General features: G+C 41.0%; 1 protein-coding gene across 9 annotated transcripts in view; it reads right to left on the bottom strand.

Moving 5' to 3' along the window:
* Positions 1 to 348: 348 nt before the first annotated feature.
* The window catches only part of Tfdp2 (transcription factor Dp-2), a 127,245-nt gene continuing 103,924 nt past the window's right edge, over positions 349 to 23,669 (bottom strand). For 7 of the 9 annotated variants that reach the window (XM_055629589.1, XM_055629591.1, XM_055629596.1 and 4 more), the window contains 6 exons: positions 22,636 to 22,782; positions 20,390 to 20,458; positions 13,434 to 13,585; positions 9,136 to 9,302; positions 1,715 to 1,820; positions 349 to 1,503 (listed from right to left, as the gene is read on the bottom strand). In XM_055629589.1, the coding sequence (XP_055485564.1) occupies positions 1,320 to 1,503; positions 1,715 to 1,820; positions 9,136 to 9,302; positions 13,434 to 13,585; positions 20,390 to 20,458; positions 22,636 to 22,782 (825 nt within the window). In that variant the 3' untranslated portion in view covers positions 349 to 1,319. The remainder of the gene's footprint in view (positions 1,504 to 1,714; positions 1,821 to 9,135; positions 9,303 to 13,433; positions 13,586 to 20,389; positions 20,459 to 22,635; positions 22,783 to 23,669) is intronic. The other 2 variants (XM_055629590.1, XM_055629592.1) reach the window with 1 other exon arrangement.

Below are 23,669 nucleotides of genomic sequence, written 5' to 3'. Positions count from 1 at the left end.
GGCTAAGTACAAACACCTGGGACTTCAGCTGGTCTCGGAATTGACTCTTCTATCATTCTTTGCTCCCTTTCAAGGCCTTAATGTGTGAGCAAGTTGGATTTGGCATGGCAGTGGACGTCTCACACCTCCTCCTTCGAGGAGAGAAGTCACAGACATACTGCAGTGTCCTCATGGCATCTTTGGCTTTGAACTCACACATGATATACCACACTAGCAAGAATGCAGTCAACTGGAGTGTTCAAGGCTTCAACAAAAACACTCAATATTGTGTTAGTTTGAAATGCAATTTACCCAGAAATAAATCTGATAAGGTAATTTTGATAATGAAAATATGAACAAGATAACATGTACAGGAGAACAATGATGTCCATATTCTTGAAATAAAGACAAAAGTAGTGACATTTGGTTCATTTTCACAAATTGCACATGGGTAAAATCATACAGCACTGCAGACAATTACAGACAAGCAATTTGGTCAAAGGAATTTGCTTCTTTGTTTCATTGTAAATTAAAAAGCTGTATGAACTGCATAGCTTTGATTAAAACCATAAGCACAGTTTCCTTCTTAGTAAAACTCCAAATTTAGGATGCTGGCAAAAGGCAGTGCTGGCAAAGGTTTAATGCACATGGAAATGCTATTCTATTTGGCTTCCAGAAGTAGCCCTAGTCACGCCTATGCACCAATGCATAGTGGTCACTTCCGTTTACCATCAATTATTCTAAATGTCACCGAGGTACTTACAAGATAGCGCTTGCTCCCTTCTAGAGGCTAAGGCAGCAGACGCACGAAGCACCTCAGCTAGACTTCAACTAGCTCAGCGTTCCCGTGCTCCTCAGGCACAAGGATTGCGATCTACATCCCTCGCGCTACACCCACTGGGACTTTCCAGGTTACTTTTGCCTATAGATAGACCGACAGACCAGCGAGGGAGAAAACGATCACCGCTGCATACTGTTCCCTGCAGCAATTTCAAGTCTAAACGCTCACACATCATGGGGTCTTTAAACCCTACCTCCCTGCACACAAATGAACTTCATTCATGGCTGTTCTTCATGGATCATCCCCCTCTAGCTCTTCAGAAAGCATGCTTTGTTCGCGATGTGCCCTACTGCTCTGCTGTTCAGTTTTCAGTCACACTATGTTAACTTTCATTTCAATCATCTCAGCCTTCATGTGATTTGCTTCTTGTGTTTCTCTAGTTTTCACTAAACACAAATGCAAACAAAGGCAAAGACTGAAGCAATCATTTCAAAACACAAGAGCTCACACTAAAGACACACATGAGCGTCAAATATTAAAACACAAGTTTTCTCCTTCTTTATTCTGGGGAGGAGGAGTCCTCCTCCTCATCTTCCTCATCTTCATCGTTGAAAGAACAGGGGGTCTCTCCACGGGACTCTGAGCAGTGAGAGGCCGCACTGCTGGACTGGTGACTGTTTGGGGCAAGCAACTGTCCAGCTGCTAAGGCCACTTCAGCATCCAAACACAACCCTTGGTTTACACTAGCAAGTAAGTTAAAAACATACAGGTTCATTAATGCACTGTAGACATTTCTGATCTTTTTGTACAAGACAAACAGGAAGGAGGTGCCCTGGGGAGATCTGCTATGAACCTGGTCCACCCACTGCAGCAGCAACACAGCGCTGGCTCTCCACAGGAGAGTCGGGGGGCGGGGGGTTGGCTTGCTCTTCCCACCTTGAGAAAAATACATACCTTGACTGGGGCACAGTGGCACCAGTAGTCAGCTCTAAATTTGAAACTGATTGGGTAGAGTTCAAAAGTAGTCCCTGATTTAACCAAGAAGGTCCTGTAGAGATATCTGCAAGAAAAAAACAGAACAACAACAACCAAATATACAGAGAATGTGGGCTCTGGAGTCTGTGGCTGTTCTGCTGCGGTCTGAAGCAAGCATGGATTACATGTCTTAGTGAGAGCCAGACAATTCTAATTCTCCTGCCCTGTGACGAACTTTGGAGTTCTTCATCTTTCTTTGGGGAGGGGGGGAGGTAGCGATGGAACACAAATAAATTCTTGAACAAGAATGGAAAAAAAAAATAGGAAGGCAGACTTCAGGGAGAAAGAATTCAGAGTAAAACCATCCTTTTTCTCCAATACTCTTCTTTCGAGACATTTCCTTAAAGCAGGTGCATGTGTGAAGGGCTGAGTGGGGACGTGTGCTTACAAAAGCCCATGGAGAGAGGTGCTGGAGCCCCGAGCCAGAGCTGTGACCTGCCCCATAGGAGCTGCAGGCAGTCTGTAGTCCTAACAGCTGGGTCTCTCTAGCCTTCTTTATGGAAGACCTGACTGATGGGGCAGCTTTCTGGGTACAGCGGTTGGAATGTGGACTATCTTGGACATTTGTTGTCTGTACCACGGAACACCAGGACTGTGATGTGAACAGTCAAAGCCAGGACTGGGATGACGTGAAAAATCAGAAATATTTTGGGAAAGAAAAACGTACAGCTTACGGATCAGGGAGACGGACACACTCATCACCACTCCCCAGCCTCTCACTGTGCGATTATAGGTGTGTGTGTGCACACGATTGCAGATGTGTCTGAGATGAGGCCTCTCACTGAGACTTAGGCTAGGCGGCAGGTCAGCGAGCTCCAGGGAGCCCACCCTCCTTCTCCCAGGGCTGGAGAGTACCGTACAGCATCACGCATTACCAGCTGAACCGGCCTCCTCCCCTGAGGTCCTGTCTTTTTAAGTGTATGCAGGTGAACTCAATACCACTGTTCATCAATGATCTATGCTTTGTCCTAACTAGTTTTTTTTTTTTTTCCTGGTGTCATTTGCTTTACAATTCCAAACAGTCCTTGTTTTAAAAGGCCATGCTTTTGGCACACACCTGTAATCCCAGCAATCGGGGAGGCAGAGCAGGCAGATCTGAGTTTGAGGCCAGCCTGGTCTACAAAGCAAGACCGGACAGCCAAAGCTACAAAACAAAACAAAACAAAACAAACAAAAAACCCAAAAACCAAAAAGCCCATGCTTTTAATGAAATTTCTATAATGTGTTCATTTTTAAATTTACATGTATAAGTGTTTTTTTAAATTTTTGGTTTTTCCCTCACAATTTATTCATTATATATCCCGATTGAAGCCCCCACCCTCAACTCCCCCAGCGTACGAGTGTTTTGCTTGCATGTGTCCAGTTTCATGCCTGGTACCCCCTGAGGCCAAAAGAAGGCATTAGAGTCTCTGGAACGCAAGTTACGCTGTACGGGTGATAGGACCTGAACCTGGGTCCTCTGGAAGGGCACTGCACATTCTGGAGTCAGGGTTTCTCTGTGTAGCCTTGGCTGTCCTGGACTTGTCTGTACACCAGGCCGGCCTCAAACTCACAGAGATCCGCCTGCCTCTTCCTCCCCAAGTGCTTTGTGGGCAGGCAGCACCACACCCAGCTAGCACTGCACACCTCAACACTGGGCCCTGTCTCCAGGTCTGTGATCACAGTTTTAATAAAGGGAAGACAGTATGAGGTGCTTCAGATCACAGGGAACCAGAAGGGCATGTCCCGGCCATCTCCTTTTTCCTTCCATATGTCGTGCTTCTCCCATCACAACAGCTCAGTTCTTAACTGTACTGTTTGTTACCTGTGTGGCCCTCCCTGGACAGAATGTTAGAGAAAACTGGACCTGAATGTCTAGGGACCTCAGAATTGCTGAATGACTGCACAAAGTCTCTTTCAACAGTGGCTTTTATGGACAGTGAAAGCTTTAGAAACACTTTCCTAAAAAAAAGATCTCGCGGGGCTGGGGAGATGGCTCAGTGGTTAAGAACACTGTCTGCTCTACCAAGGGACCCGGGTTCAACTCCGAGCACCCACATGGCAGCTCACAACTGTCCGCAAACAGTTCCAGGTGGTATGACACCCTCACACCAATGCACATAAAATAAAATTAAATAAGTTATTAAAAAAAAAAATCTCGCATTGCAGGGCATGGTGGCACACACCTTTAATCCCAGCAAGTTTTTGGTGGAGGCAGGCATAGCTCGGAGTTTGAGGCCAGCCTGGTCTACAGAGCTAGTTCCAAGACAGCCAGGGAGACACAGAGAAACCCTGTCTCAAAAAAGACAAAAGAAAAGAAAAAGAATCTTGTAAGACAAAGCCCAATACATACTCAGAAAATATACTTTGCTCAAATAAGCTTTCATCGCACTTTTAATTTACACTTATTTATTTTATTATTTTCACTTCTGTGTATGTGTGGCTGTGCACATGCCACACACGAGTGTGGAAATCAGAGGACAACTTTAAGCGGCTGGTTTTCTCCTTCCCACATGTAGGTACTGGGGAGCAAACTCAGGTCAACAGGCTTGACAGCAAACATTCTACCCACCAAACCACTTTGCCAGCCCCTGAGCTCTCGTGTGTGTGTGTGTGTATGTGTGTGTGTGTGTGTGTGTGTGTGAGTGATCTGTGTGAGCGTGGGTCAGTGGGCTTTTGGCAGTTGGTTGTCGCCCTCTGGCTTGGTGGGGCTGGGTCTCGTTTCTGTTGCTATGCCGCGTACTCCCAGGCTAGTTGTTCCGAAGCTGGCTAGTTCTCCGGTCTTTGTTTCCTCAACTCCCTGCGGGAGTTCTGAGATAAAAGACACATACTACCACATACAGCTTTCCGTGTGAGTTTCGAGAATGAAACTTGGGTTTGTGCGGCTAGTGCTCGTTTCCACTGAGCCATCTACCCATCCCCTGTTTTGTACTATTTTTGTAATCACTGTGCTAAAAATACAAAGCCATGTGTATAAAGGTTAGAATTCTGTCTAGCCAATTGAGTGATGCCCCATGTAGGAATGAGGAACCTAAAAGATTACATTGGTTTTAAACTGGCCTTGTGAGCCTTTTTCTTTACAGGCTAAGGCAGCTGCCGGGGGGGGGGGGGGGGGGAAGGCCTTCAATTCTAAGAAGAATAGCAGACTGTGAATGCATTTAATAAGAAGAAGTCTGAACAAGAAGATGAAATTAAAGCTGGAATCCTGTGCTGACTATGAATTAGTATACAGAACTGTGGAAACCTTCTGCTGGGTCACAGCTATTCAGTTGTGAACATTTCAGATCAATTTAGAAAGCCCATGTTTCTTTCACATTATTCCAGGCTCTGCACAGTGGTTCTCACACTCCTGTCGAGAGCCATTCCCTCCCTCCGTTTCCATACTAATGCCACATGTCCCTTTGAACTGACAAGAAAATCTGTAGCCCACTCTGCAGATGAGGTCATGAGGAGAGCAAACCACAGAGCCTGCTAATCACCCTGAGCCTTTCCACTGGGAATCAGTGAAAATAGTTCTGTGATTTATTGAGTGAGCCCTTTCATTCAGACACTGCTGAATGAAATGACTTCCAGTCCGACGAGGCTACTAATGAAATAGCAAGATCTGTGCCAGAGAACATGGAGCAAAGGGAACAGGGACCGGTGCAAAAATGGGACAGATGAACTGAGGTTCAAGAGGGCCCAGCGGTCACACATGCAGAAGGGAGATGGTACTGACTTACTCCATTGAGACAAAACAGAAATCTTAGCCAACAAACTTGTGACCAAGCAGATAAAACAAACTACCATTTACTGACATTCGGTTTTATACACCTTACCACTAGTATTAAAACTGTTAGAGAGATGTACAGTGGTGTCCACCTCTGCAGGCCCAGACAAGGGGTCACTTGAGCCCAGGAGTTTAACTATAGCCTAGACAAGTGACAGCCCATCTTGGAAAGAATAGCAACAACAACCCAAACAAGTGATGTGAAATTCTAGATGAAATCTAAGCCAAAAACCTTTAAATGTTCACATAAACATTGCAGAATATATAATATTGTTGAATTAGGAAAACTACACTATTTCCAAATTTGTAGAAAACAAATGAATTATAGAGCCCATAAATTTTTCTTTTTAATAACTATACCTAGTATATTCTTTCAATTAATAAGAAAAAGGAAATTATGTCTTGTTCTTAAAATATATATGTTGCCAATAACTATATTAAAAGATGCAACATTCTAAATCAGTAGAAAAATTAAATAAAATCACTGTGAATTACTACTTTACATCCAGAGTGTGAAATTAGAAAGATGGACAGGGATGAAAGTAACTTGATGGTGGAGTATATATTTATCATGAACAAACTAATGTATTCAATCACTATTAACAAAAATTGAGATGGGGAAGGTATTGAGAAGGATGTGAAAAAAAAATCAGAAGCCTCATACATTACTTAGCAAGATTCTAAAATGGTATAGTCATTTTAAAAACCATTTGGCCTTTTATAAAAAAATCCAACAGTTCTACTCCAACAAAACTGAAGTAATGTTTATAAAAAACAAAATACTTACAAAACAATGCTTAAAAGTAGCATCATTCAAAATAACCCAAAAGCCTAAACAACCTATATGCGTACCAAATAATGAATGAATGAAAATGTGGTACATCCATAAAATGGAATATTTTCCAATAAAAAGTAATGGGTATAATCAAGTTGAACCTCCCTAATCCAAAAATTCCAAATCTGAAATATTCTAAAATCTAAAATTTTCTAAGCACCGACATAATGCCAAAAAGTATGAAATTCCACACTTGATTTCATGCCTAAACACAGGCACATTAAAATTCCCCATAAAGAATGGGGTACAATTGCATGATTCATAAAGACATTTCATTTTTAGTTTTTGGTTTCCATGTCTCAAATAACTTTATTAGGTAAATTTAAAAATGTCAAGATACAAACAACAAAACAAAACAAAAAAAGAACGGAACACCCAAATCTGAACCACTTCTGATCCTAAGCAGATGCTCACCTAATACAAAGGTATGAAATGGACTGGGTGACTGAGTAAATGAAGCAAACCACGCAAAGTGGAAGAAGCCACTACAAAGGCCACATGATGCTCAATTCCATCTATATGCAATGTCTATTACTGGCAAATCTATAGTGACAAGACAAAACAACAACAACAACAAAACCAGATTTGACTGCCAGTTGCCGGGGGGTGGGGTGGGACAATTGGATGTGGGAATGCTAATGGCATGGGTTTCTTTTCATGGTTATAAAAATGTCCAGGAGCTGGACATAGAGATTAAAGGACATACAAACCTTTAATCTCAGCACTGGGAAGCAGAGGTGGGTGGATCTGTGAGTTCGAGACCAAGCTGGTCTCTATTGTTAGTTTGAGACCAGCCAGAGTTGCACAGAGATTTCATCTCAAAACAATTAAATAAATAGAAAGAAAAAAAGAAAGAGAAAAAGGTGTCCAGCAATTAAACAGCGGTGACGGCTGAATACTTTTGTGAACATGGGAAAGGAGCACTGAATTACATACTTTTACAAATGGGTGTTTACGGGGCTGGAGAGACGCCTCAGGGTTTACAAATATTGGTCGTTCTTCCAGAACACACATGGTGGTTCACAATTGTCTGTAGCTGCAGTCCTAAGTGATTCTGACACTCTGCTCTGGCTTGCTTGGGCATGAGATACACATGTAGCACAGACATATATACATGTAGACAAAACACCCATCCGCATACACAGATGTTTCATTTTATGAGAGTGAATTCTTAATTCAAAAGCTGACTGGGAAAGCAGAATACTTTAATTTTTCCAAAGAAATGTAGAGCTAGTAAAATCAAATTGAAAAATTTCGGCATCATCTGGGAAAGCTAAAGACCCACCAATGCAAATCCAGCAATTTCAATCTGTATGTTTGCACACAGTAGTAGGACACAATCACAGAATGTTCAAAGTAGCACTGTAATCTTAATATCAACCGGAAGAATCAAAACTAACACCCTAAAAGTTTATCACCACTAAGATAATCTATTCATGCAACAAATGTAATGTAGGAGTAAAATGGTATACATTTCAGCTATATTAATCACACAAAAGAATCTGAGAGACATAATGTTAAGTTAAAATCAAATCACTAAAGAAAACACCACTCCAGGGAGATGGCAAAACTCCTGTCTGTAATCCTTGCATTAGGGAAACTGAGACAGGATACTCTAAGTTAAAGTCCAGCCTGGGCTACAAAGTGAGTTCCAGGACAGCCTGGGCTACAGTGAGACAACCAGAAAGACGTAATTTTATTTATCAATGTCAGAAAACAGCTTGTCATACTTGTTTTTGCCTCAAAAAATAAAAAATAAAAAAGCAAATGTAGCTGGGCATAGAGGCACATGCCTGTAACCCTAGCACTCTGGGAGGCAGAGACAGGTGGATCTCTGAGTTCGAGGCCAGCCTGGTCTACAGAGTGAGTCCAGGACAGTCAAAGCTACACAGAGAAACCCTGTCTCAAAAAAAAAAAAAAAAAACAAAATAAAACAGAAAACCAAACAAACAAAAAAGCAAATGAATAATAAATAAATTTTAAGCCAGAGTGTGATATATACCTATAATCCTTGGGAACCTGAGGTGAAAAAGTCAAGATTAGAGACTAAACTAAGCTAAAATATCACAATATTGTCTGCAAGAAGAAGTCCAAGGAGCAGGTTGCATGTAAGGTGCAGAATGGCGCAGACAGGATGGTGGACTTGCAAGGACTTTAACAATAGCATGGTTTTGCTGCCTTCATGGACTCTCTTCTCTCTGTAACTCTAAGCCCAAAATAAGCTTTTGTAAGTTGCCTTTGGTCATGGTGTTTTGTTTTGGTTTTTTTTTTCAGCAACAGACATTGAAGAACTGTCTGCTCTCTTAATTTAGTTCTGCTTAATAGATACATACAGTATAGAGTGAAGTGAGTTATGTATTTTTTGTTTTGTTTTTGTTTCTGTTTTGACAAACTATTCTAAGCTCTCTTAGGAGAGAATTACAAACAAAAACAAAAGCCAAACTTCCACCAAGCTTTTCACTAAAATCTTTACACGACTACTTAAACTCTCAGAATTAGAGGAAAAACATCACTGTAGACCTAAACTTAGTGTTGAGTTGGCCAATTTTTTTTCTGTACTACATACTGTACAGACATAAATTTATAATCCTCTAAAAATCATTCATTTTTGGGAAAAAAGGTCACAAACTTATTAAATAAAGTACTAAAGAATGCCACTTGGTGAAGCTAGAAGACTCTAAACTGCAGCACTCTGTGAGAGGGTTTGACATGTCAGTTTGACATTCAATCAGGGGTGTGTTAGTGAAGCCAGCATACCTGTGATATAGCCTTCTAAAGCTTTCGGAACCAGTGATTTTGCAATTTTCAGGTCCTCTAGAGAGCATTTGCCTGACTCTAGACCAAAGGACATTCCCATCCGTTTCAGTACCTCTATGTCATCGTGGATCTCAAAGGTGTTATCAAAATTAAAAAGGTACTCAAACCTGCAAAATAAAGCACAGAAAGAAGGGGCAAGTGAGATAGCTCAGACACCAAGCCTGATAACTTAAGTCCAATTCCCTAGATCTCATGTACACACACACACACACACACACACACACACACACACACACACACGCATGTCATCCTGAAATACATAAATTCAACTATCTTGTTTTTAAAAAATAAAGCAGGAATGGGGGTTTTGGTGCTATAGAGAATCTCTAAAAGGTTTTATATCCTGTGCTTTGTTTAATTTACTTATTGTCATGCTAGGGAGGAACCCAAGACCTTGAGAATGCTTGACAAAAGCATTCTAAACTATACCCCAGGCTTTTCTGCACTTTAAAGAATGGAACAAGGGCTTATGCTCAGCCAACAACAGAGGGCTTGGTCTTTCCCAGGAAAAGCACTTGCGGCCTTTCCGGGCTGGTAGCCAGAAGTTTACACACTTCAGCTTCAGTGATGTCACAGACAGGAGAAAGAGATTCTTTCCTAAACCCAGCACTTTCCAAGATTGTCTACAGTTTGTCATAGAAAAAGGCCTTTCTAACTTGGTATGATCTATAGCAGACTGGCAGATTAACCTTGAGGAAATTTATTTTCCTGAGTCAACGCTACCTACAGCATCCTTCTATCAATCATAAAGACCTCTCCTTTGTTTTGAGAGGAGCTGTGCTACACTGCAGTTTGATCTTGAACTCCTGGACTCAAGGGAACCTTTTAGGTAGGTGGGACTTCAGGTACTTGAACTAAACACACTTGACTTAAATGGAAGACATTTAAAAATAGATTTATTTATGGAGTTTATATACAAAAGTACTCTGTCTTCATGAACAGAAGAGGGTATCAGATCCCACTACAGATGGTTGTGAGCCACTCTGTGGGAATTGAACTTGGGATCTCTGGAAGAGCAGCCAGTACTCTTAACTGCTGAGCCATCTCTGCAGACCCAAATGGAAGGACAATTTTAACAAACCAAACCCAGCCAAATCCTGTCTTGTGGAGCTAAAGAATAAAATATCTTAAGCAATTGTCACAGACCTGAGAATGGTGGTTCGTGCCTCTAATACCATCACTTGGAAGCTAAGGCAGGGTGATGCCTGTGAATTCATTCATTCATTCATTTTTGGTTTTTCAAGAGAGGGTTTCTCTGTGTAGCCCTGGCTGTCCTGGACTCACTTTGTAGACCAGGCTGGCCTCAAACTCACAGCGATCCACCTGCCTCTGCCTCCCTGAGTGCTGGGATTACAGGCGTGCACCACATTACAGAGTTGATTCCTGTGAGTTTAAAGCTATCTCAGTTCTAACACAACCTAGTCTACATTGTGAGAATCTGTCACAAACAAAAACAAACAACAAAAAAGCACCACATATAGAGTACACAGCACCTATCAGACTGTTCTTGAAGAGCAGTCAGTTTAGATGTCTTGCTATACAGCACAACAATCAAGAAGCAAAGATGGTGGTTAGCAAGATGTGGCCCAAGCTTGATCCTTAGGAAATAATCTGTGGAAGGACAGAGCTGACTCCCTGTGGGCCAGGCCTTGAGGCCTCATTTACAGGGCCTAGTTCTGTAGAGACAGAACTGTTCTAGTGCAGGCTCTGATTAGTGGGTTTTACCTTGTTATGGAATTCTCTAGTGAAATCATGTGAGGTTGAAACTTACATGACATTTTACATCAGGGCAAACTTACAACTCCAAGCAAGATGCCGAAGTATACGAGTCTGAATAAAGTACATTAACAAGCTTGAAAGTAAAGTAAAATGGGTCCTTGCCAGAGGGATGAGTTCAGGCATCTCTTACACGCAGGTGGCTTTGTAAACTTAATTTCGCTGTGGGAAAGCCTCCTGGCTAATTAAGGGGAAGATTGCCTCACCAAAGTAACTGACAGACAAGATTACTGACCTACCTCAAAAGACAAGCGTGCACAAGCTGCTCTATGAAGGGGTGCCAGGCAAGGCATGAGTCAGTGGCCACCCAAGGTATAGAACCAAACTAGATCTCAGCCTCGGTGAACAGTGTCCAAAATCTGCTACGGTAAATGGTTTCCAATTTTCTTGAAACTCTCTCTTTTTAAATAATTTATTATTAATTATCATTATGCTTATTTTTAAAGATGGGTCTCTTTTATGCAGTTCTCCTGGCTGGCCAATGCTGGCCAACTCATAGTGATGTTTCCTCACCTCCAGTGAACTGGGCTAGCGGATTATGTGCTGTTTGCTCAGCCACTGAAGCCCTCTCAGCTAAGAAGAGAATTTTACAGTCCCTCATGAAAGAAGAGACTACCTTCAGAGAGTAATCACAGTTGGCGTGTCATAGTGTGACATTTGTAGTTCACCTCTGAAGATGTGAACCCTCTGAAGACTTCTCGGTGTTATGATGTTAACAGTCCTCTTAGACACAGATTTCTGTGGAGAGTCATTATTGAGTATATATGAGGAATTATTCTGACATGTAACATTTTACTGGGTTAGATATTGTATGAGTTTAGCTACAGCTTTTATAAACTGGCAAACTAAATACTTGATTTTAATTTTTTTGTTTTTTATTTCGTACACATCATTTTAGTGTGTGTGCCACGGAACATGTGTGGAGGTCAATGAAGAACTTTTAGAGTTGGCTGTCTCCTCCCACCATGTGGGTTTTGAGATTAGACTCAGGTTTGGCAACAAGCACCTTTATCTACTGAGCCATCTTGCTGGCCCTAATTTTTATTTTTGTGGAGGAAAAAAATGAGCTCTCAAAGAGGCTGAGGACTTTAAAGAATGTAAACTGCTGCTCCCTCAGAAGAGCAGCTAGAACTTGTAAAACGCTGCAATGCTCAGGCTGTTTAGGAGCCTTCTCTCACTCACCCTCACAAGGCTGGGAAGTAGGAGTGCTGGAGCCCTCCAAGTGTGCCTGTGTAAACAGAGCTCTATGGGGCAGGCGGGCGGAGGGGCCCAGTCCACAGCTGAAGCCTGTCTCGCCCTCTGTGCACCGACAGCTTCCTCAAGAAGGAAGGGCAACACACAAACACAACACACACTTTGGAAAAAGTGCTACTCTTACTTGGTAAAGTGAATGGTGTCAATTATTTAGATCGTTAAAAATATTTTTAAAAGATTTACTAACTCAGGTGTTCACATGTGAGGAGGCCAGATGAGGGCATTGGGTGTCCTCCTCTTTCAGTCTCCAACTTGCTTTTCTGAGACAGGTTCTCTCAATGAACCTGAGGCTTGCTGTTTGGGCTAGGCTGCTTGGCCAGCAATCCCCGGCACCCCCGTCTCTTTTGTCATTACCTTCCCCAGCCCTGCGCCACAGCTCAGGTTACAGCCAAATAGTTACACCTGGCCTTTCTATGGGTTCGGGGGATCCAAACTCAGGACCCAGCGTGTCCAGCAAACTCTTTAGTCACTGTGTTGTCTCCCCAGTCTTACACTAAGACTTTACTGTTCACTTACTGATTAATAAATGAAAGCAGTGGGTGTGATAGAACACTTTTTAATCTCAGCATGTGTGAGGTGGTGGAAGGAAGATGAAGTCAATGAGATCCCTTCTTTATTTTTTTGTTTTGTTTTCCAGGACAGGGTTTCTCTATGTAGCCCTGGCTGTCACGGAACTCACATTGTAGGCCAGGCTGGCCTTGAACTCACAGAGCTCTGCCTGACAAGTGCTGGCATTCAAGTGTGTGCCACCACTGCTGGGTGAGACCCCTTAAATATAAAATAAAACAAAATAAAACAAACAAACAAAAAGCAAGTAGCAAATAGAACTTACGTAAGTACAATAGAAATAAAATGAAACAATTGCCAAACACTGGTCTGATATATTCTCACCATAAGTCACCAGTGACTCACCAATGAACTGACTTCCCCCCGGGCCCTGAGTGATGGATGGTCTGTCTTACTGCACTTACCACACAAGGGTCACACATGCCAGACTGGACCCAGGTACCACCATCTGTATGCCACAGGCATGCCATGGGGAAAGGGGCTATGAAGGATAAGTAACAGCACACACGCCTGAGGACGCATTTCACAAACCCCACGGAAGGCAGTCTTGAAGGGCTGCAGATAGTGGAGTGTACCATCTTTACCTGGGAGAACATTAACAGAATGCCAGCCCTGTGCCCCGCCCCTGGGTCCCCACTCACTTGTCACTGGAGATGCTGCAATCTATGACTGTTTTTCTGCTTGTATTAATGATTATAAATGGCAGCTGAATGGTGGAATTCAGAGCTGGAGGGCCCTGGTTTTGTTGTTCATTTTGTCGATTTCTCTGTACCAGGTTTTTAAAAGCAATTTGCTGTAATGTTCAATAAACAAAAGGTGGTCATTTGATATGAAAAAGTGACTTGGAATTTAAATGAATTAATGTAATACATTTTAAGTATCTATTTCAAAGTTAGAGTATTTAAACAGGTAGCCGATCTGTACTAGTGAATTTTAAAAGGATTAAACATGATAAAAAATTAAAATGATTAAGTTCAATAAACACATTTCAAGGGTAAAACACAATACTTTTTTTTTTTTGGTTTTTCAAGACAGGGTTTTTCTGTGTAACAGCTCTGGCTTACTTGGAACTCGCTGTGTAGACCAGGCTGGCCTCAAACTCACAGAGATCCACTTGCCTCTGCCTCCCAAGTGCTGGGATTAAAGGCATGAGCCACCAGGCCAGCAAAACACATACATTTCAATGATGTCTCACTAAGGTAAATATTGTGGCCTCTGGTTTCCATCTTCTAGAGAAACAGGCTCTCAGAACTATGGTAGAGCAGAAAGGCTACAGTTCTCTTCAAAGTGATCCCATGTGAGCTTTGACTCACTCCCTCTCACACAGTATCCTGAGCTTAGGATACCTAGCCCAGAAATATACACAATTTCTTTAAACTAGAGAATTCTTTCTCAAGATGACATTTGGGACACTCACAAAAGAAAACAGATGGACGGAAGCAGCATTGTTCTAGTTGGCTTCAAGACAGTAGGTTCCCAGCCCTTGCCAACTTGCCTTGCCCAAAATTCCTGCCACAATGGCTTCTAAGGTTTGCATAGTTTAGAGTACATTTGGAATCCAGTCCAAGCTTCCCCAACCTGATTATTTTCCTGAGTAGAAAACTGAGGCTTAATATAAAGTATACAACATATTGAACTTTATCACTGTTCATTATAATTATTACTCAAAAGATAAAGAAAGTGACTTTATTATTAATTAGGTAAGACAGCCTAATTAAAAAAAAAAAAATCAGGCTGCCTCTCTTTCAAAACTCCCAAACTCAACTTACTTAAAAAAAATCTTAGTAATATATGTTCAAAATTGTTTATTTTCAGGCTTGAGTCCTTAACTAAAGTTTGGTTTACAAGAAATGGGTACTATCTTCCTAGAAAATAAACACTGTCTCTTAAAATTCATTTTTCAGAAGGAACACCAATTTATTCCAGTATTAACTATCTAATCACCAGTATCAACCACTATCAAAACTACCACTATCATATGATGATCAAACTTAAGTTACTGCTCTCTGTAATTTCTGTTCCTAAAAACCAAGAGTAGATTATATTTCAATTCATTTTACATACAGAGAAAAATGTCCTGAAATTAGAAGTGAAAAAAAGAATGAGGTGGTCAAACACATCCTATAACTTCTCTTCCCTTCTTCTAGAACATAGCTTTAATTGACTGACCACCTGACTTACAGACGTCCAGGCAGATCTTTAACTCCTGATCCCTGTGCCTCTCCCTCCCAAGTGCTGGGAGGACAGACTTGCCATCGTTCTGTGAAAATACAGCTTCTTCCATTGTGGGCTGAGATTCCAGATGAGGTCATGTGAATGAATGTGTGAGTTACAAAAAACAAAAAACTGGCAACTGTAAAAGGTTTCTGAATCATAATGACAAAAATGAATTCAAATTCTACCACAGCATGAACCTGTGGTGTTTCAGACAGCACTCGCCTGTGTCGTAGCGTGTAATTTTACTGAAGCTGAGGTCACAACACAAACACTGCGCTGTTTAGGCCTCACAGCATGCAACAATGCCTGAAGCACCAGTTAAGACAACTGTGTAAGATCTGCAATGCTTTCACTCAGAGTTTTCTACTTTTGTAGAAAATATAATCAGTTGTGGAAAACAAAGACTATCATTTCTCAGCATGTAAACATAAAATGTTTATTTTAGATTAAATTGGGTTAGAATGCTTGATTTTAAAAACTGTTGCTCGAGCCGGACATGGCGGTGCACAGCTTAAATCCCAGCACTTGGGAGGCAGAGACAGGCAGAGTTCTGTGAATTTGTGGCCAGCCTGGTCTACATAAGTTAAGTTCCAGGACAGCCACAGGCTATATAGAGAAAACATGTCCCCAGAAGATAGCAACAAAGTTTCTTGAGATTAAGAAATCATTAAATTAATTTTGACTTGAGATTAGAGAAGAATTAAACAAATTTTGTACTATCCTAAACCTATTTCTACCATCTTGTATGACATACTTACACAAAGTGACATTCTCTGAAAATTATAAAATCAAAATGATAATCACTTTGAAAGACATTGATGACACTTTCTGACCTGCAGTATCAAAGATTTTTGGCCAAACTTTAACTCTTAAAAAATTAAATTTATTATTATCTTTGTATGAGAAGGTCATAAAGGCAACTTTGGGAATGTGGTTCTCTCCTTCTGCCTTATGTGGCATTCTGGGGACTGAATTCAGATTTACATTCAAAGTGACTTAACCTACTAGCCATCATGCTGGCCTCAAATATGTAAAAAAAATAAATAAATAAAGAACAACATTCATATGCAAGCAAATTTGCCTTGTCTTTACTAAACAGTAAAATTATTTTCTAACAAGAATTACTCTGAAATAAATTTCTTTATGGTTTACTATCAACAAGTGTTTGATTTGTATACCTATATACTCATGTCATATTCAGATTCCTCAGACTAGAATGGGCACTAAGGGCAAAGACCTGAACTAGACCACATTTCCCTGGGAGCTGTTCAGACAGTACCCAACTTTGTGGCCCTCATGCTGTCCTTAGGAGAGCCTCAATCTCTGATGAAACATAAACAGTGATAAGGAAGAATCCTTATATACTTAAAACTCACTGTTTAATAGCATCAAATTTGTCCTAGATGATGAAAGCACTTGAAACATACTGTTATTTCAGTCTTGTTTTTGCAGTGCTGGAGAGTGAAGCAAAAGCCTCTAGGCAAGAACTCTATCACTGAGTTACATTCCTAACCTAATATTGTTATTTTAATAGTAAAAATAAAATTACCTCCCACGTACTGTGCACTGACTTCCTTATTTGTTGCCCTTTTATTGACTCCCTTTGGCTTTTTGTTCTTTTCAGACTCAATTTCATTTGTTCCAGAGGTTGAACAGCTTTAAATGTGTTCCTTAGTGAAAAGGTTTAAAGGCAGGAAAGGATGATTATGCACATAAAAGGAATGAGTTATATATAGGTATAAGGTAGTCAAGTTACTTATCTCAACTGTCAGCCTGATGAGACTCCCCTGGAAGATGGACTTCTGGACATGCCTCTGTGGGACTGTCTGGATAATATTGAGTGAGGTCATGTTCTAGCTACTTTCTGTTGCTGTGATAAAATACTCTGACCAAAGACAACTTGGCGAAGGAAAGGGTTGCTTTCCTTACTATCGCAGGTGAACTCAACAGGAACTCTGAAGCAGAAACTTGTTGGCTTGCTTACAGGCCCATATTTAGCTTTCTGATACAGCCCCAGACCACTGGCCCAGGGAATGGCGGCTTCCACGGTGGCCTGGCCTCTCCTACGTTAGTTAACAATCAAGATAACCCTAACAGACACGCCATCTGATCTGGGCGATCCTCCAACGGAGACTCCCTTCTCAGAAGGCTCTAGGCAGTGGTAAGTTGATAACTAACCCTGACTAGCGTGTGTGAGAAAAGTAACTAACACACAGAGATAAAGGGTAGTGGTGGTGTGTAGGTAGTAGTTAATCTGGGTCGTGACAACAATGAGTTGTGACATACTAAGAAAAATCAAACTAGCTTAGCCATAACAATGTACAGGGACAACCCGAATAATTTATTTTCTATGACTACTTTGTAAGTCTCATTTGATAAAAGGAATAAAAATGAAACATTAAGAGGAATTGAGTTGTATGTCTACAGAAAACTTGCAGTTACTGTTTTTAATAATAATTTGAGTTTCATTTATAGTCTAGAGATACCTAATGCTATAAATGCTACCAGGCTGCCCTCAGGTTAAGATCTTCTATAAATGTTTGGCTTGAGAGAAAGTAGAAGAAAAAAATTAGGATTTAAAAATTGTTGACATGTTTCTGGTATAAACAGGGAAAATAAAAACCCAGCTCTATTCTTTGTGTTAAGCACTTAAAACATTTTGAAAACCCTGTTTTATTCTATTTTATTACTGATTCAGACAGGGTTTCATGGCCTTGAACCTGCTATGTATATGAATATGACTGTGAACTTCTGATTTTCCTGCTTCTGGTTTCCAGATGCTGGGATTATAGGGATGTACTACTAAACCTGGTTTATGAAATGCTGGAGACAGAACCGAGAGCTTTGTGTATGGCAAAAGCTAAGCAAGCACTCTATTAATTATAACCCAGGCTGACAGTCCCATTTTTGAGGGTATTCCCATCCAGTACCACTCAGAGAAAATTACAGCCATGTTCTTAAAAGTGATATCCCTTGCCGATGTCCACTGGCTGCACTGCGTACTTTTCTACCCTGATGACCCTTGGGACTACAGCCATTTTCCTCCCAATTAGATAACCCTTGCCCTATCAGGAATGGCTTTAGGCCACTCCTCATTGAGGATCCACCCTCTCTGTGACTGATACTCTTCTTGCAAGGAGTGTTTTCAGGGATGGTGGCATCAACAAGATGGAACTTGGGACAAAAAGGTGATTATGGCCCTACATCATTAGACAGGACTAAGTGTCCTCTGTGAACAGGCTGGAGATGCCCCTCCAGGTGGAAGGGAATTCAGATAGGGAAAGAGAAACTACAAGCCAAGACTTCTCGATCTTTTCTCCTTCTTCACGTTGCAAAAGGATAAAAGGGCTCTAAGATTCCTCTGCAAGTCACTACCTGACCCCCTTCGCAATGGGCAGAATTAAGAATTAGACTCTCAGATTCTTAGAAAAATCTGATTTTGTTGGAAAGCATGGTTCCCATAACTCTGGGTGCTGATGAAAAAAAAAAAAAAAAAAAAAAAAAGCTGCCATAAGCAGGGTATGGTGGTGCACACCTTTAATCCCAGCGCTCCGAAGGCAGAGGCATGTGAACCTCTGCATTTGAGGCCTGCCTGGTCTACAAGGTGAGTTCCAGCACTGCCAGGGATATGTAGAGAGAACTTGTCTTAAAGAAAAGGAAAAGAAAAAAAGATAGATGCCTCAGGGGGGATCCTCAATTATGCTATCCTTCAACCGACTCAATTCTGCAAGAGAGGGAAAATGATCTAACAATCCCTATATATTCAACTTTCTTTTATCATCAAGACCACATGACCACAATTTTCAGGTCAATCCTGCTCTTTTGACAGACTTTCTGGTTTGGCTCTGCACCTCCGACATCAAGAGACTCACTACTAGTCCTGTAACCCCGTAATCTGGCTGCCCTGTTTTCCCCCACACTCCACCCATCATACCCTAGAGGAACTAAAGTTGTTCAGCCTGAGGCTTCCTGACTGCCTTGAGGCCTCTGGCAGAGTTCCCTTGCAGAAAATGAGGGGAGAATTTAGACCTACCTCTGTTTATAGAGCCTTCTTGTTAGCAGAGCTTAAAGATATCAAAAGGGGCAGCATGGTCTACAAAGCAAGTCCAGGACAGCCACCAAGGCTACATAATGAAACCTTGTCTTGAAAAACCAAAGGGGGGCGGGAAAGAAGATATCAAGGGGAATTAGGTAGTTTTACTGGGAACACTGACCAGTATATACAGATCTCCCAGCAGCTAAAAGCCTTTACAGCATTGCCTGAAGAGATTTCATGTTCATTTTAGACCTTGACCTTAGAAAAAGAAAGGTAAAAGAATGGGCAATAGCGGTTGGTAATGACTACCATATGGCCCAGAGCCAAGACGCAAAGGCCTAAGTTCCCACAGGAGTCCAGGTAGCCCCTCTGAGTGACCCACTCATGTTTTAGAGGACTTAAGGAAAGCAGGGATCAAATACCTCAGCTGCTCTCAGCCCACATCATTTGCCAGAGAGAACGTGAACCTATTACTTTTCTCCAGACAGAAAAGGGAACTATTGTGAAAATATACTAATGTAACCCCCAAGTCCATGGAGGATGAGGCACTCCTAAAAGACAAATTCTTCACCCATCAGCCCCAGATATTCACAGGAAATTCCCAACACTGGTGGCTAAGCCAAGTGAGAGCTTGTCTGGACCACTACCCCAGTATATTGCAAACAACCTGGAAAGGGACAGATAAAGGACAAATGACATAATAACCTACTGGCTGTTATGAAAGCTTCCCAAGGAAGGGCCATATTGAAGTGTCCTCAGTCCCAGAAAAGAGCCACTTTCAGAGATGAATTGGGCCCACTTCTGAGATGTATTACAGAGTCTCCTGCCTGTCAATGGAGAGACCGTCTTTTCCAAAACTCATTCCTCATTTTGCTTCCCTTTTGGAGCAGAAATATTTTCTCAGCACAAAGCGGGACTCATCCTGCCTCTGAGAGGGAACCTATGTCTGCCTCTGGTGGAAGACAGTACAGACTGGATGGGGGGACTACGTCAGGCCACAACTGCCTCAACAGTTGGGATACCAGTTAAGATCCCACCAAAGGGACAAAACAACAAAAACCAAATTCCTTGACAGTCCAACTCCTGGGTAAGGGTGAGCACCCAAAGGGAACTGCCACATTCAAGGTGGGAACCTGGGAGTTAGGTAGGGGGTTAAATGTGACAGCTGGACCACCTAAAAGGCTGAGCATTTGAGACAATGAGCTACCATGTGAGGGGCTGTAGTATTCTTCCAGATACCGCCTGATGGCACTACAACTACAAAACACCCTGGGTGTTAGAAGCAAATAAGCAGAGAAACGCCCTATGGGCGAGGAAATAGTGAAAAATATGCCAGATCTTTACCTGAAGGAGAAGTTCTTGTAGTTGGGCCCGTTTCTGCTTTATCCGTTCTATCCGTCTCTGCTTCTCTATCTTTAAAACATAAGTTCAAACAAACAAACAAACAAATCTTTAAATCATTTTTTAAAAGATTTATTTTTATTTTAGCAGTGTTTTACTTCCATGTTTGTCTGTGCACCACACGTGTGCCTGGTGTTTGGTTTCTTTGGAGGCCAGAAGAGGACATTTGGTTCCCCTGGAGTTACAGATGGCTCTGAGCTATGTGGGTATCAGGAACTGAACCCTGGTTCTCTGCAAGAGCAGCAAGTGCTCTTGGTTGTTGAGCTACCTCTCCAGCCCCCAAAGAAATCGTTAAAATAAAGTTATACTTTCATCCTTTGTTGTTGGATTTTGAGATAGGGTTTCCTCATGTAGCTCACTCATGCTAGGCTCAAACCCAAGATTCTCTTGCCTATCTCCCAAGTGCTGGGCATACAAGTATGTGACATCTTATCTAGCTTGCTTTCTTTTCTGACACACCAAGTGAAGCATCTTTCTTGTCTGCTCCAACAATATCCTGTTTGTTCCCTACGTACTCTGGTCTGTATTAGGAGTTCCTTTTCGTAGTTCTATAGCCACTGCCACTTCGGTATTACTTGAGTCACATGAACCCCTGTGACACTGCTGTAAGAATAAAGGCTAAGCCCTACCTGCCGGTTACAGCCACATCCATCCTTTCTCTAACATGCCTCTCTGACCTACTTAACTCAGACCATATCCAAGCCTTTCTTCTCTATCACATTTCCCTCCCTTTCTACCAGGTACTTTTCTTAAAAAAAAAAAAAAAAAAATTAAGACAAGCTATTACTATATAATCCAGTCAAGACAGGATCTTGTCTGCCTCCACTTCCAAATGTTAAAATTTCAGGTGGCACTGTTGGACCCAGCATTTAAAGAATAGCTACCTATGGTTTCCAGATCACATCTACACTGCAGAGCATTCAGAATTCTACTCTATCACTTCACTACATCCATGTATCTTGGCCACACTTAACTATAAGACTTTCCTGTACCGGTCTTGGTCCACTGAATGCTGGTAAACATCTGACAAACTTCTGTTCCCTCTCAAAAACGAACTAGTTGATTATCTCTTCGGTAAAAATTTAACTTATCCCTTCCTCTAAGAGAATTTAGATGCTTTTTTTCATGGTTGTTCCTCCTCTCTCCCTCCTCCTTTCTCACTCCTGAGAGGAGCCTGGGGCCTCATTCATACTTGGCAAGAGCTCTACTACAAAGTTGTTATCTTGAGCCCAAAGTAAATCATCTTTCTGAAAACTCTTCTATTTCTCATCTCCTTTACTAAAGCAACAGTTTCTTGAGGTCTTGATTTCAGTGTTAAACTTTGTCTCTTCTACGGTTAAAGACATGGTAATGTTAATAGATTTTAGGTTATGAGTCTTTAGAATCAGCTTAGTATTATTCATAATGTAATTAAAATGATGTTCAAATTCTATTCAAGAAAAAGAGAAAGGGAGACACTTCTATTGTAGCACATAAAAACACCATCCTTGGCCCTGATGAATGTATTTGTTTTTGTAATTCACCAGAACAATAATATATATATATGTATATATATAATGTTTATATACATATATTATATATGTGTGTGTGTGTATATATATATATATATATTTCAATTTTTAGGTGGGGGTGAAGTATAAAGGTACTGAGTAAAATCTGTAATTATTTCTAAGAGTTACTATTAATCTTAGTTCATATTATTCACTGTTATAACAGTAAGATTATAATGAGCAAATTTAGAAACTATGTCAGGAAACACACTCAGGGAAATTTCTCTAGAGTGCTTAAAATTAACCAAGCTAAAAATGCTTTTTAACATTGTTCCAAAATTAGTGAGAGCTATGTACGAAATGCCATTCTGTCACTTATTGAAAGTAGAGTCAAAGGTACATTTAACTTTTGTAGTTATATCCAGGATATTGGATAAGCAACATAGGAAACAAGCCACTAGCCTAAGCTATTGTCTGCATGCTTACAGACTTACTTTGCATCAAAATAATTATTCATGTTAGATCTGTTAGATGACCTACCAATTCAAAATCCTCCATGGAGTTTAAAGTATTGACAGTAAACATGAACTAGGAATATTTTAGTATTACATGATTATATTTCTAAAGGAAACTATCTTGCATATTAAGCAAAAACAAACACGGAAAAAAAAAATCTACCCAACAGCACTTCCTACTTACTTCCAAGTTTTGACATTCCTGAGCAGAATTAGTAGGCAGGCCAATCCACTTTATTTCTTTTTTTTCCTTTGAAATTATGTTCATTGCCATTAGCACATTTAAAGCATCGTAAACTCTTCGTCTAATGTTCTTCTGATCATAAGCCTGCTAAAAATATTTTTATTAAGTTATACATTTTAAAGGTTATCTTTCACATGCTATTGATATTAATAATAGTATCTCCCAACTGCTGGGAAAAAAATTCTATGCCCAGCGAAAACATTTTCAGAATTCAATATGTAATGAAGATACTTTCAAACTTTTTTTTTTTCTCACTTGTGTGTGTGTGTGAGGGGTGGTGAGTGGCCACATTCTTGCCTTAGTGTCCATGTAGAGTTCAGAAGCCCAATCTCTTCTTCCACCATGTAACCCTGTAACTGACCTCAGGTCATCAGGCTTGCTGCCAAAACGCCTTTGTCAGCTGAGGCATCTTACCAGCTCTAAAGACACTTTTCATTTATTTATTTTTTACGTTGTTCTGAGGGTTGAACCCAAGGCCTCAAGCATGCTAAAAGTGTGCTCTACCCACTGGGTTATACCTCCAGCCCTGAAGACACTTTTAACATAAAATAACCTCAGAAACAAATGCTATTCTACCACTAGACTGACATTTAAAAATACTACAGAGACTTCTTTGGGTAGGAGAATCTTACTAAAAATGGAAGCTTGAAAATGTAGAAAACATAAATACATGGGTAAATCTCAGCTGCATTAAAGTTATCTTAAGAAGTCCAGAATACGTAGAAATTAATATACATGATAAATGTTTATAGAGAGAGGTAAAGTTTTCAAGAATTATTTGGAAGAATTTTATACTTTAAAACACCAAGGGCTGGGGAGATAGCTGAGCGGGTAAAGTGCTTTGCTATGCAAGCCTGAAAATCTACGTTTGGATCCTGATCATCTACATAAAAGCCAACTACAACAGGCATGCATCTGTAACCCCAGTACCAAGGCTTACTGGCCTCCCGGCTGGCCCATCAGTAAGCCTCAGG

This window comes from Psammomys obesus, unplaced genomic scaffold (genome assembly GCF_907164565.1).
Source record: "Psammomys obesus unplaced genomic scaffold, mPsaObe1.curated_primary_1811, whole genome shotgun sequence".
In the NCBI taxonomy this organism is placed as follows: Eukaryota; Metazoa; Chordata; class Mammalia; order Rodentia; family Muridae; genus Psammomys; species Psammomys obesus.
The sequence above is the reverse complement of the archived record's forward strand: the minus strand, read 5'-3'. Positions and strand labels throughout refer to the sequence as shown.